This window comes from Protobothrops mucrosquamatus, unplaced genomic scaffold (assembly GCF_001527695.2).
Source record: "Protobothrops mucrosquamatus isolate PMUCROS unplaced genomic scaffold, P.Mucros_1.0 scaffold4336, whole genome shotgun sequence".
Classification (NCBI taxonomy): Eukaryota; Metazoa; Chordata; class Lepidosauria; order Squamata; family Viperidae; genus Protobothrops; species Protobothrops mucrosquamatus.
In genome coordinates this window covers 88,005-101,383 of record NW_015390250.1, presented here as the reverse complement: position 1 = coordinate 101,383, position 13,379 = coordinate 88,005, and the positions used below count along the sequence as shown (strand labels likewise).

The following is a 13,379-nucleotide window of genomic DNA, read 5'->3' as shown; positions in this document are numbered from 1 at the left end:
AACTACACAGATTTGAAACTGTGTCTCCAAATTTAGCCTTAGTCAACACTCTAAATCAGTGTTTCTCAGGCTTAGCAACTTTAAGAGATCTGGACTTCAACTCCTAGGATTCTCCAGCCAGCATGTTCCTTCCAACTGTTTCAGAAAAGGCCTTCCACTGAAAGTCTAGCTGGCTAAAGTATAATTCAGGATGTGGTACACTACCAACCCGTGTGCTTAATTTATGATTTGCAATATTGCGCTATCAAGGCAACTGCATTATTCATAAACTGGCTACATATTTGTCATATATTATACCTGGGGGATGTTCTTCCTGAGTAACTTCTTACCCAGTGCCATTGATAATAATTTGAAAAATAATATATGGCATCCAACTTCAATATGGAACAATCTAAGTAGTTACTATCCTAGCCAATACTTATTTATTATATGAAAAAAATATAGAAAAATAAGCTGTGGCCCAATTGGCTTAGAAGAGTGAAAGAAGATTGGGTGAGAGATGATTTAGCAAATCCTCATCAAGTTTTGGTAGAAATAACAATATCAAATCCAGGGGTCCTAAGCATCAAAGATCCCACAGTTCATCCCTGAGCTACAAATATCCTCTTCTATTGATACATTAAATAAAAATATTTTGTATGAAAAACCCTCTTTTTTAACAAATTACAAATAATAATGAGAAAACAAACATTGTTTCATAATTTTGCAAATGCATCCAATATCTGGAAAATAATTTTGATTTTACAGACTCCTAAGACAGTTTGGGGGTATCCCCAAGGTTCCTCGGATAGGTAAAGTATTTTGAAATCTTCTGGGTTTGCACTCTCTCCTTGACCTTATAGTGCCCACTGAAATGTGAACATGGGCTGGTGGGGTGAGTTAAATATAGCAAAGGAAAAAATAATGTGTTATCCTGATGGTTTGAAAGTATTTGGTCTTTAAAATTAGCAGGAGAGTGGTTTGAACCTGCTTGAGATGCCTAGGTGAAAAATGCTATTTTCAAGTTTTTATCCTGTTCCTTTCCTTAAAAATAGGCAGTCCTCGACTTACAACCATTTGTTTAGTAACCGTTCAAAGCTACAACAGCACTGAAATAAGTGACTTATGATCGTTTTTCACACTTAAGTCTGTTGCAGCATCCCTGAGGTCATGTGATCAAAATTCGGATGCCCGGCAGCTGGCATGTATTTATGATCATTGCAATGTCCCAGGGTCACGGGATCACCTTTTGCAAACTTCTGACAAGCAAAGTCAACGGGGAAGCCAGATTCACTTAACAACTGTGACACTAGCTTAACAACTGCAGTGATTCACTTAACAATGGTGGTAAGGAAGGTCATAAGATGGGGCAAAAAGTCGCTTGACAATTGTCTTGCTTAGCAATGGAAATTATGAGCTCTGTTGTGGCCGTTAGTCGAGGACTTCCTGCACAACTCAAGGCAGCATACCTAATGTTTGTACCTCTGTTTTTCTCCACCACAACCCTGTGAAATACCTTGATGAGAGGGAGAGGGAGAAAGAGAGGCAGAGGGAGGGAGAGAAGGGCAGAGAGAGGAGGGGAGGGAAAGACGGACCAACAGACAGACACACACACACACACACACCCAAAGTCCCCCAACCAGCTCCCACACTTATGCACGTGTAATTAGAATGTCCCATCTCTCCAGTTAGAACAATTAATCAGTGGGATGACTTGCCTCCAGAAGTTGTGGATGTGCCAACACTAGAAAATTTTAAGAAGAGATTTGTCTGAAATTTGATATAGGGTTTCCTTCTTGAGCAGGGGGCTGGACTAGAAGACCTCCAAGGTCCCTTCCAGCTTTACTCTGATTGAAAATTCTGATTAATAAAGGAGAATATTGGTAGCTCAGGCTTGACATGAGGGGTCCTGGGTGCTCTCCGAGCTCGCTTGTTTTTTTCCAGACGTTCCGTTACCCAAACTAGGTAACACCTTCAGTGCCCTGATGATGTTACCCAGTTTGGGTAATGAAACGTGTGCAAGAAAACAAGCGAGCTCGGGGAGCACCCAGGACCCCTCAAAGTTCTGACTGACCCCAAGGCGCTCTAAGACAGGGCTTTCAACCAGTGGTACGGGTACCACCTGTGGTACATTGGCACCTTGCAGGTGGTACGCGAGCATCCTAGAAAAGTGGTAGCGGGGGAGGGGAATGAGCTGAACCGGTGGCAGCACCGCACAAGCCTGAGCGAGAGACGGCTGGAGCTGCAGGGCTGTCAGGGCTCAGCGGAAGCGCCAGGATCGGTGCCGCTTTCCAGCTGATCGGCGCTTCTTCGGGGCTGTCAGGGCTCAGTGGAAGCGCCAGGATCAGCGCCAGGCTCCAGCTGCTGAGCCCTGAAGAAGCACCAATCAGCTGGAAAGCAGCACTGATCCTGGCACTTCTGCTGAGCCCTGAAGAAGTGCCGATCAGCTGGAATGTTGCAGCATCTCCAGGGTCTTGTGATTTACATTCAGATGCTTGGCAAGTGATTCATATTTATGACAGTCACAGTATCCCAGGGTCATGTGAAGTGACCAAAACCTGCTGCAACCACCCAGCAGACGGGGGGGGGGGGAAATAAAAACCAAACACCCTCCCACCCCACTCCCGCTGCCAATCCTCAACAGAAATGCTCACAACAATGGAAACCTCGGACAGGAGGAAGAGCGCCGCCGGGTGGGCAGGCAGGTGTCTTGCTCGGCTGTGGCTTGGGGGGCACTTTTTTCAGTGCCATTTTTTTTTGGTCACCAAGTTTTTGACACCTTGCTAGGCGACTGGTGGTACTCAGATATTGCCATATCCTAACAGTGGTACAATGGGTGAAAAGGTCGAAAAGCCCTGCTCTAAGAATCCATCTTCTCCCCAGGCTGCCCAACAACAAACTGGGCGGCTCCTGGCTGGGCAGGGCGAGCGCCGAGCCTGGCTGGTTGTTGGCCCTCGGCCAGCCCGCAGCGCAAAGCAAGAGCCCGGCTGGCAGGGCTGAAGCCGAGGCGGAGGCCGGCCTTCGCCTCCCGGCTCTGCCTCTTCTGAGGAAAGGGAAGAACCGCGGCCAGGAACGCTCGTTGCATGGAGCCTCTCCGGCCCCGCAGACGGGCTTCTTCTGCCATCTCCATGCCGACGCGGGAGCAGACCTTGGGGGAGGGGGAAAACAAAATCCCGTCTCCCTCCCGACCCGACCCGACCCGTATTCCTGCCAGGTCCGCCCGGAGGATCGTCTGAATGAACCCTAGCGGCGTCCCCCCGCTTTCTGATGAGGCCTCTCGACCGCCCACGGCGTTGCCGACCGCGGGTCCGACTCGCTTGGGTGACTTTGTGCCTGGCCGCCGAGTGGGCTCTGCAAAGTGAGTGCCTCGCGCGCCTCTCCGGGTTGGGACCGTTTTGAGAGGGGGGGGGGGAAAGAAACACCGTTCACAGTCGTAAGTCGAGGACATAGTCTTTCCTCCTCGCCCCGACGCGCCTTTTTCACCTGGACGCTGAACAGGTGTCGTTTCGCTCGCGCAGGGGAGGGGAGGCAGCGAGGGGAAAGTGGCGCCTGTTGCATTTCTGCCTGACGCGTCCTCACAACCTGGGTGGGAGAAAAGCCATTGCCAACCAGATTGAGTTGTTTTGTTTTGGGTTTTTTTTGGGGGGAACAAGGTGTTAGCGGCCGTTTTGTTTCCCAGGTCCTTCTCCCTCCCTCCCTCCCGGCTGCTCAGTTGTTGGCATTTAAAACAACGAACATGATCAGGGGACTGGAGGCTAAAGCATATAAGGAACGGTTGCTGGAATTGGGTATGTTTAGTTTAACGAAGAGAAGGACGAGGGGGGACATGATAGCAATGTTCCAATATCTCAGGGGCTGCCCCAAAGAAGAGGGAGTCAAGCTATTCTGCAAAGCACAGGACAAGAAGCAATGGACAGAAACCAACGACCGCCTCAAAAAGATTGTAAAATCAAGTCAGTCGTACGACTGACCCATTTTAAGACTGTCACAATTTGCAACCTTAATTGGCAGGCTCCATTAGAGTCGTTAAGTCAAGAGCTACCTGTAATCACAGATCATCATCTGCTAATTGGACTTTCTTTTTATCCCCTTTCTTAATATTTATTTATTTTATTTATTTATTTTTATTTTATTTGGCTTTGTAGTTTTATTGATTTGTGAGGCCGTCCATCACTAATTTTCAACGTGCAAGCAGCTCTTAAAGACTGTGGCAATGAGTGGGTGAGAATGCAAATTTCTCTCAGTTATATTCTTGTTTCACCTTTTTTCCAATTTCTTCTTCCTCCCCCCCTTTTTTTTGTGTGTGATAAGACATCAAGGTTTGTTGGACTGGGCAGTGTGCTACACTGAATAGGACAGGATTAGGGAACCTTGGCTCTTTTATAACTTGTGGACTTCAACTCCCAGAATTCCTGAGTCAGCATGGCTGGTTTGGGAATTCTGGGTATTGAAGTCCACAAGTCATAAAAGAGTCAAGGTTGCCTACCCCTGGAATAGGGCATATGTTTTATGTATGACACTTACTTGAATTTGGCATGGAAAGGAATAGAATTCAGGGGTTCGTTTTTCATTTGTTTGCTGGAGTACAATAATTCAGAAAATGCAGTATCCCATCTTGGAAGATTAGATTTCTGGCAGAAAATGGCTATTCGATATGCTGGATTCCCTTCACATGTGATTTGCTTAATGATCATCATAAAAATGGTTGTAAAATTGAGTTAGGTCACATGTTGACCTGCTCAAGGACTGCAGTGGCTTGAAACTAAATTTCTGGGCTCAGTTGCAGTTGTAAGTTGAGGACTCCTTATATCTGTTAATTGTTTTTGGTTGTCTATTCTTAGGGAAGTTGGTGCTAGCCAAGGGAATTAACAGAGATAAGCCAAACACACCTAAATGGCTATTTCTATGACAATAAATTTATTTGATGCCTGGATAGAAAAGAACAGATATAAATAACATGCTAAAATGTAAATCTGTAAATTTCATACAATAGCAATAAATAGCAAAAAATGGACAATAGCTCAGTGGTCCCCAACCTTTGCAGTTTGGTGGCCCAGCTTGGGGGGGGAGAGGGGAACTGGGCTGCGTGAGTGGCAGGCGGGTACGCATGCACGCACAGCTTGACATTTGCAAGTTGAGCTGTGTGTGTGCATGTGTGCCAGTCCACTGCTTGCGCAAGTTGAATTGCACATGTATGTGCCAGCCCACCACTCGCGCAGCCCGGTTCCGATTAGGCCACGGCCCAGAGGTTGGGGACCCCTGCAATAGCTGACAAAAATGTTTCAAAAAGCAGTACAGGTAATCCTTGTTTAGCAACTGCCTCGTTCAGCGACTATTCGCAATTACAACAATGATGAACTTTATGATACAGTTCTCGCATTTATGGCTTTTGTGGGTCTGTTAAGCCAAGGAAAGCTGAAGCTGGGAGAGTATGTTTCAAGACAAGATTAACAATCAGATTAATTTAATGTAATTCTTGATTTTCCTGGTTTTGCGCTTGAATTTTCCTTTGTAAAGCCAAGTTATAAATCTAAATATTTTTTTTATTCTCTCCTTCAAATTTGCCCTTTTCAGTCTTGTACCTTTCCTTTTTCCAAGAAAACATGGTCACTGTACCTCTGCATGAATAAACAATAAGGCAGCATTGAAAATTAATATCCCTTGTGCTAATATAAGAACTGTCTGATGTTCTTGCCTTCTGTTTCCTCATCTCCAGTCCAAATAACTGCTGCTTTTGTATTGTTTTAAGAGCAGAGGCATAACTCGGGACTAATTTTCCCAGTCGCTGACAGGATCAGTGGGCTGGGAAAGTAGGATTTAAGAGAGAGAGAAAATCTCTCCCTTCTCAAAAAGCCATTTCTCCCTCTCTGAGGCCTTGGTCTTAACCCATGCAAAGCAAAAATGTCTTTTTCTGCACACATGCAAAACACGCAGAGCAATTGTTTCACGGAGAAAAGTGTTGCAAAGAAAGGACTGCAGGTCATTAATGACCACTCTTCCCCTTTCCCAAAGGGCAAATGTCAGACCTGCCAGCACTTAAACCTCTAATTAGAAAAGACCCTTGCCTCCATTTATTGAGACCGGTATAATTTTATTAGAAGTCAAGTGTATTGCACTAAGTCAGGGGTAGGCAACCTTGGCTCTTTTATGACTCGTGGACTTCAACTCCCAGAATTCCTGAGCCAGCCATGCTGAGGGGAAAGGGAGAGGTTTCCAAGCTCAGCCCTGCTGGCTCAGGAATTCTGGGAGTTGAAGTCCACGAGTTTTAAAAGAGCCAAGGTTGCCTACCCCTGAATTAACACATAGCCAGAACTGAGAATTGTGCGCCCAAATCCCTAAGTTCAACTTTTCCCTCCCTTAACTGCCTCCCATCGCTGATCCCCCCCATGACCAATCAGGTTCAGGAAAGATGTTTTTAGCACGGGCACATAGGTTGGTATGCAGCTGCCTTCTTCTCCCAGCCAGGTGACCTTGCAGCAGCATCTTGGGGAGATACAGCACTACTTTCGCTTTCCCCCAAGCATCCCTCCTCCCATCCACCCTCCCCAAAGTTCATGACAGACTGTCACTGCATGATAGGGGAAGCGCACACAAGCAAGTGTAAGGTGGCACCTGACAGCAAGTACCTCTGGGAGCATAGTTTGCAAGATAGGAAGTATACAGGTAGTCCTTACTTACGATCAATTGCTTCATGACCAGTTGAAGTTCTCACAGGCCTACCTAGGGGGCACTTATGACCTGGATTTGAAGTTCCAATGGTCGGCCTGCCACCTCACAGTCACATGACTGCACGTCACATAATGGGCAACGTTGGCTGTTTGTAGTGTCCTGTGGTCACATGATCACATTTTGCAACGTTTTTGAGAAAACCCGGCATTGACTTCTGGCTTTCAGCAAAACTGCCCCCATAACAAATCTTTGGTTCACTTAATGTTTGCAGTGCTTGCTTAAGGACAGCGGATTCACTTAACAACTGTGGTGATGTGCTTAATGACCACTACACAAAGGTGGTAAAATTGGGACTGTCATGCGACTGATCTCCTTTACAACTGCAACAGGTTATGACCATGGTAGGCAGGCTCCATTATGGTCATTCACTTGAGGATTACCTGTTTCTGGAAATTTGTATTTTATTTTTAATGAAGGAATACAAAAGGAATTCTGTAATGGTCTGTGAGAACTTTGAGAGAGAAGAGCCACAACCTAGATCAGGGGTCACTGCCGGGCAATGGGCTGTTGGCCACTGGACCACATGAGTGGCTGGCCAGCGCATGTCACGTCACGCAGGCACTATCGTCGCTGCAAACGCAACATCCCCACTCATGCTAGCATTGTGGCATTGCATGGGTGCTAGTGTCGCCTGAGCGTTGCGCAGGGACTTGTGACCCTGTTTGTGTTGCATGCGCAATTACAGCCCTATTCGTGCATGCATGGCCCTATTCGCGCATGTGTGTGCTCGCATGTGTAAAGTTACCTCCATCCCTCCCTGCCCCAGGCTGCCAACCTAGAAAGGTTGGGGACCCCTGGCCAAGATAACTATCATACAAAAGGTCTCTCAGCCTTTTGGAAAAGGAGTGTGTTGGAAGGGACCCTCCCTAGTTTTCTAAAGAGTGAAAAGGAAGGAACAAGAAATACTTTTAATCTTGAAATATTCCATTACTATTTTTTTTCTTTTTATGACCCTGTAATCCCTTGTATTGGGGTGGAGTTGGGGCAACTGAATGAAGCTGAGAGTTTATTGGTTGGATGCCCTTCCTGACACCTACATAGAGTTCACAGTAGATATTTTCTCTCTGTGCCCTTAGATGTTTAAATGTTCACCTCACACTTCTGAGTGTGAGGTGAGCATTTAAACATCTAAGCCACCCACTGCTCACAAGATTCTGTTACTATAATCTTACAATAAAGGTTAGTCCCTTGGTTTGTGCTTATTCTCTGGACTACTTTGAAGGTCTGACAAATTCTTGAGCTTTCTCCCTTTTTTTTTATGTCCGATTCTTGAAGATTGCCTGGACAAATCCCTGAAATTTTCTTGGCAAGGTTTTTCAGAAGGGGTGTGTTATTGCCTCCTTCCTAGGGCTGGAAGAGAGTGACTGGCCCAAGGCCCCCCCCCCCTGGTTTTGTGTCGAAGGCAGAACTAGAATTCAGTTTCCAAGTTTCTGGCCACTAAACCAAACTGGCTCTCTCCTTCCTTTAGCAAAGGAAATTATTGTTCTGATTTTCTGATAAACTAATTACAAATGTTTTTGCATTTTTTTGCACTTGGTACTGCGGTATAGTTCTGCACTTGGAGATTTACAGCCTATTTTTTGCAGAGGACACAGTACTGAACATTGTCTTCACTGTTCTTTTGATGTGCAACCTGCAGATTTGCTGGCAGGCAAACAAGTCATTAAGGAAAAGCCTCTTTTGTCCCAAGACTTACTCTAACAAATTGCTGTTCTCCAGAAATGCAGTGATTTCTAATTTAAATTCAAAACAGTGAGCCAACAAGATGGAGTGAAAAATCATGTTCTGACATCTGGAGTTATTTGTTCACGAGGCTGAAGATGCACTACTGAAAAAAAACAAACCTTACATAATTGTTTTCCTTCCATAGTTTATTCAATCCTGCCATTTACCAGAAGCAACAGGATTTGGTGTCGGAAATCCATCATTTAGTATGCTCGCAAAAATCAATTTACTTCTCTACCCAACCTTTCATATTCAGCTTTTCCTCCAACAAACTGAAAGCAATATTAGTGAACTCATCTGCATAAAATAATCTTCTAATGGATAATTACCACAGGAGACTGGTTTTCCCTCAAACTTTGGGTGTGAAATCTTTCTAGCTTCAGAGTTTTCTTCTTGTTGTCACAGCAAGCCTGAGTCCTTTTACTTGGTGTGCAGGCCCAATGAATCACACCCGATAGGTGGAAAGGAATAAGACTTTTATTTATAAATAAAAGGTTATCCAGACTCAAGTTCCCAAATGAGCATTTCCCTAGGTTAAGTGGACCCCATTTTATACAATTTTGAAAAGCTTACCCCGAACCAGTGACAGAAACACACATCATTATAAAACCAGTCCTCAAAAACATCATGCATACATTTCAGTAGCCGTAGCATAGGTAGCACCAGATCACAATTCCCGGATTTGACCGAGCCAGTCCACGGTTTCAGCAACAGAGGTTTGGAACTCCATTCCATTCCCATAACTTTTATACAGTACATTGAGCTCAACTTTGCAACGTGTCCCTGTAATTTTCTTAGCCATAAAACAGGTAACCCTCAATTTACAAGAATTTGGTTAATGGCCATTTGAAGCTACAATGGCACTGAAAGTAATTATTTGCGACCGGTCCTCGCACTTAGGATCACTGCAGCATCTCCACGATCATGTGATCACCATTTAGTGACTTTGCCAGCTGGCTTCAACTAGCACAGTCAAAGGGGAAAGCCAGATTCGCTTAACAACTGCATGCTTCACTTAGCAACTGCAGTGATTTGCTTAACAACCAGGGCAGAAAAGATTGTGCACGGCTTACTTAACCACTGCCTTCCTTAGCAATGGAAATTCTGGTCCCAACTGTGGTCATAAAATGAGGATCACCTGTATGGAAGTGCTTTACCATTGACTTCCTCTAGAATGTTTTTTCCAACTGTCTCAGTCAAGGCTGCAGCCTTGAGATTTCCTAGGTTCTCCCACCCAGTTACTAACCAGGGCCAACTCTGCATAGTTGGGCTTTGCTTTGTCCTCTAGGTAGATTCCAAAGAACTGATTAAAGTTGTTGGGGTGGTTTCCTTACTGGCAGTTTACATTGGCACCATTCTCTCCTTCTTTGATCAAACATTGCAGGCCTTTTCTTTTAAAAAGTTGTACAATGATCTTTCTAGTGCTGGACATAGCTAGGTTTTCCTGCTTTAGCAACGGGTTCCTATTACAGCAAGAATATCAGAATTAGAATAGAGCTGGAAGGGACCTTGGAGGTCTTCTAGTCCAGCCCCCTGCTCAAGCAGGAATCCCTATATCATTTCAGACAAGTGACTGTCCAGTCTCTTCTTAAAAACCTCGAGTGATGAAGCACCCACAACGTCTGGAGGCAAGCTGTTCCACTGGTTAATTGTCCTCACTGTTAGGAAGTGTCTTATTTCCAGGTTGCTTCTCTCCTTGATTAGTTTCCATCTGTTATTTCTTGTCTTGCCTTCTGATGCTCTGGAAAATAAATTGACCCCCTCCTCCTCATGGCAGCCTCTCAAATGCTGGAATACTGCTATCATATCTCCCCCTAGTCCTAGATACACACATATGTGTCTGTGTGTTTATACAAGGTGTATATGTATATGCTTGTGTATGTGTGTCTGTGTGTGTGTGTGTGTGTGTGTGTGTGTGTGTATGAGAGAGAGAAGAGAGATAAATAGATATAGTTAGATGACAGATAGATAATAGGTAGATGAAAGGGTATGTGTATATGTACTTTTACTGCTCTTTTTCAAAGAAAATTTGATTGGGAAACCTGTGTTTGTTGGATGTGATATGGGCATGAAAGAAGCTTTTCTTTGCCATGATTGCGGTTGTGTAGCTGAGTGATTATCCCCCAATGCCAATGTTGTCATTTCTATTCACTATTTTTCTTTTGTTGGTTTTCACTCCCATACTTGCCAACTAAAGTCACAATTGTGAGATTGTGAGCAGCTCTATAAATCAATACATTAAGTAAATAAAAACAATTGGACCTTATCTTTGAAGATGCTTCAGATGCCTGCCCTAGCATATGATGATCCACCCTTTTTACTCAGTGACCCTTTATTTACCCCCCTCCCCTGTCAGGATCCATAGGATCAAGTATCATCCTTCATGCTTATGCACATTAACATACACAAGCACAGCTGCTGACCTCCAATCAGAATAACAGAATGACAGAGTTGGAAGGGACCTTGGAGGTCTTCTCGTCCAACTCCGTTCAAGCAGGGGACCCTATACCAGGGGTAGGCAACCTTGGCTCTTTTATGACTCGTGGACTTCAACTCCCAGAATTCCTGAGCCAGCCATGCTGAGGGGAAAGGGAGAGATTTCCAAGCTGAGCCATGGTGGCTCAGGAATTCTGGGAGTTGAAGTCCACGAGTCATAAAAGAGCCAAGGTTGCCTACCCCTGGTTAAAGGGATGCGAGATGGGCCCGTCAGTCCAAAAAAAGAAATGGGAAAAACCTAATTGGGTCGTTAAACTGGCAGGGACCATTGGTGAAGTTTGCTTTACAGTAATGCCTCTGTTTGATTTTTCAGCTCATGGTGGAGAAATATCCTTACTGGTCTCACAACCAAACATCAATAGTTCGGTGGCTGAGAACGTTTTGCTGTCAGTGGCCTATACTGGTGAGACAAACCCANACTGGCGTTTATGCCAATATATCCAGCGCTTACAAAGACAGAGTGAGCATTTATGAAAATGGCTCTCTGCAGCTGCTGAAGGTGGACTTTAAAGATTCCGGTTATTACTTAGTCACGGTGAGAGACGAGTTGGGAATCATCCTTTATGGCACCATCCTGTTGAATGTTTATGGTATGGAATGAAAGGACCTCATCTTTTTCTCTAATGTCTGATGTCCACTTTTAGCAGAGATGGGCCCATTGCAGATTTATGAGCTTTATTTTTCTAACAGAACTTCAAGGTCCATCAATTGAAAGTAAGTTCCCAACAGGACAGCCAGTAGGCCCAAAAGCTACAGTAGATGGGAAACAGTGGCTTGATCTGATAGCCAGTGTTAGTTTATTATTTTTAATGTATATACAGGGATTATAGATCCACTCCAATCAAGGTGTATCTTGAGTGATACACATCTCCCTGAAGCGTCGGTGAACACAAATAGATAATATGGGTAGTCCTCAACTTACAACTGGACGCTTAGTGACTGTTCAAAGTTACAACAGACCCCCCCAGGGATACGTACAATCTGGTTCCGAAGTTCTGACGGCCAGCCATGTGATTGCATGCCAAGCTCTCAGCAGCTGGCCTGCATTTATGGCTGTTTGCAGTATCCTGTGGTCACATGACCATGTTTTACAAGTTTTGCTGAAAATCGGCATTAACTTCTGGTTTTTAGTAATGTCAAATCATAGCAAGTCCGCGTAGTGACCTTAGTGTTTGCTTAACATCCACCACAAAAAAGGTTGTAAAATTGAGTTGGTCATGTGAATGACCCAATTTATGACCAGCACAACTTAAGATCATGACAGGCAGGCTCCAACATGGTTATAAGCATGAAATAGAAATGATTATGTGCACCAGGAATCAGGTATTCCAAATAATAATCATCATAATAGCAACTGCTCATCCAGAAAGGCAGGGATAACAGCTCTGCGGCCAAAGCTTAGTGAAATAATGAAGCGGTGTCCACAGGATGTGGTCAAAAAAGTCAAGATGGCAGTGGTAATGGTGCAATTGAAGCCCCAACTGTTTTTTATTTTAGAACAAACCACGAAATTTCCAGGATAACAAGCCACAACCAATAATGGACAGAGCTCTTAAAAAGATATTTAATAAAGAATTTCAGAGAGTTGAAGACAGAGGTTCAGTTGTGGAGACCTTGATGCTCTCTGAGCATTTTGTGTTGTTTTCTTGCAAGTGTTTCATTACCCATCTAGGTAACATAAATGCTGGAAGGAGTGCAGTTTACACACTAGTGTTTTGCCCTGTCAGTTCCTTAATTAGGCTGTTGTTTACTGTTTGTTTGTTCGAATTGGTAGTTTCTTGATTTTTTCTCCTGTTTATCATTTATTGCTGGTTTGTCTGATATTAATCCCGGTGTTAATCTCTGCTTATTTGGATGTTGATTGCTGGTGAGGTGCTTTGTTTCCTTTTTAGCTTTTTGATTGTTTCTTTTGAATGGTATGTAGATGTTGTTTATCTCTATCGGCCTGTTAATGGCTGATTTGTCTGAGTGCCAGGCTTCAAGCAGTTCTGTAATGTTTTTGGATTTAGCTTCTAGGATTCTCAGTTTCCCAGTTAAAACTGTAGTTAGGTCTGTCTTTGTGTAGTGCAATTGAGGGATTTTCATCATGTTTTCTGCGCTCTCCTAGTCTTCTGCTTGTCAGTCCTTCATAGTGGCTGTTACAGTCCTCTCACGCTATACAGGTAGTCCTTGACTTACCACACTTACCCCTTGAGGTGCACCTGGAGGCTCCAGCTAGTTCAGAATGCGGCTGCGCGGGGGATTTTGGGGCCCTCTAGATGCTCCCATGTAACACCTCTCCTGCGCGAGCTGCACTGGCTGCCGGTGGCCTTCCGGGTGCGCTTCAAGGTGTTAGTAACAACTTTTAAAGCGCTCCATGGCAATGGACCTAGGTATTTGCAAGACCGCCTCCTACCAAACACCTCCCTTCGACCAGTCCGCTCCCACAGAGAGGGCCTCCTTAGGGTGCC

At 44.6% G+C, this 13,379-nt stretch overlaps 1 protein-coding gene across 1 annotated transcript in view; it reads left to right on the top strand.

The window, feature by feature from the left end:
- The first annotated feature begins 3,246 nt into the window (after positions 1–3,246).
- Positions 3,247–13,379, top strand: part of LOC107298853 (V-set and transmembrane domain-containing protein 5) — a 14,960-nt gene continuing 4,827 nt past the window's right edge. The window contains 3 exon segments of the mRNA XM_029286629.1: positions 3,247–3,337; positions 11,243–11,354; positions 11,356–11,519. Coding sequence (XP_029142462.1) covers positions 3,247–3,337; positions 11,243–11,354; positions 11,356–11,519 — 367 coding nt within the window.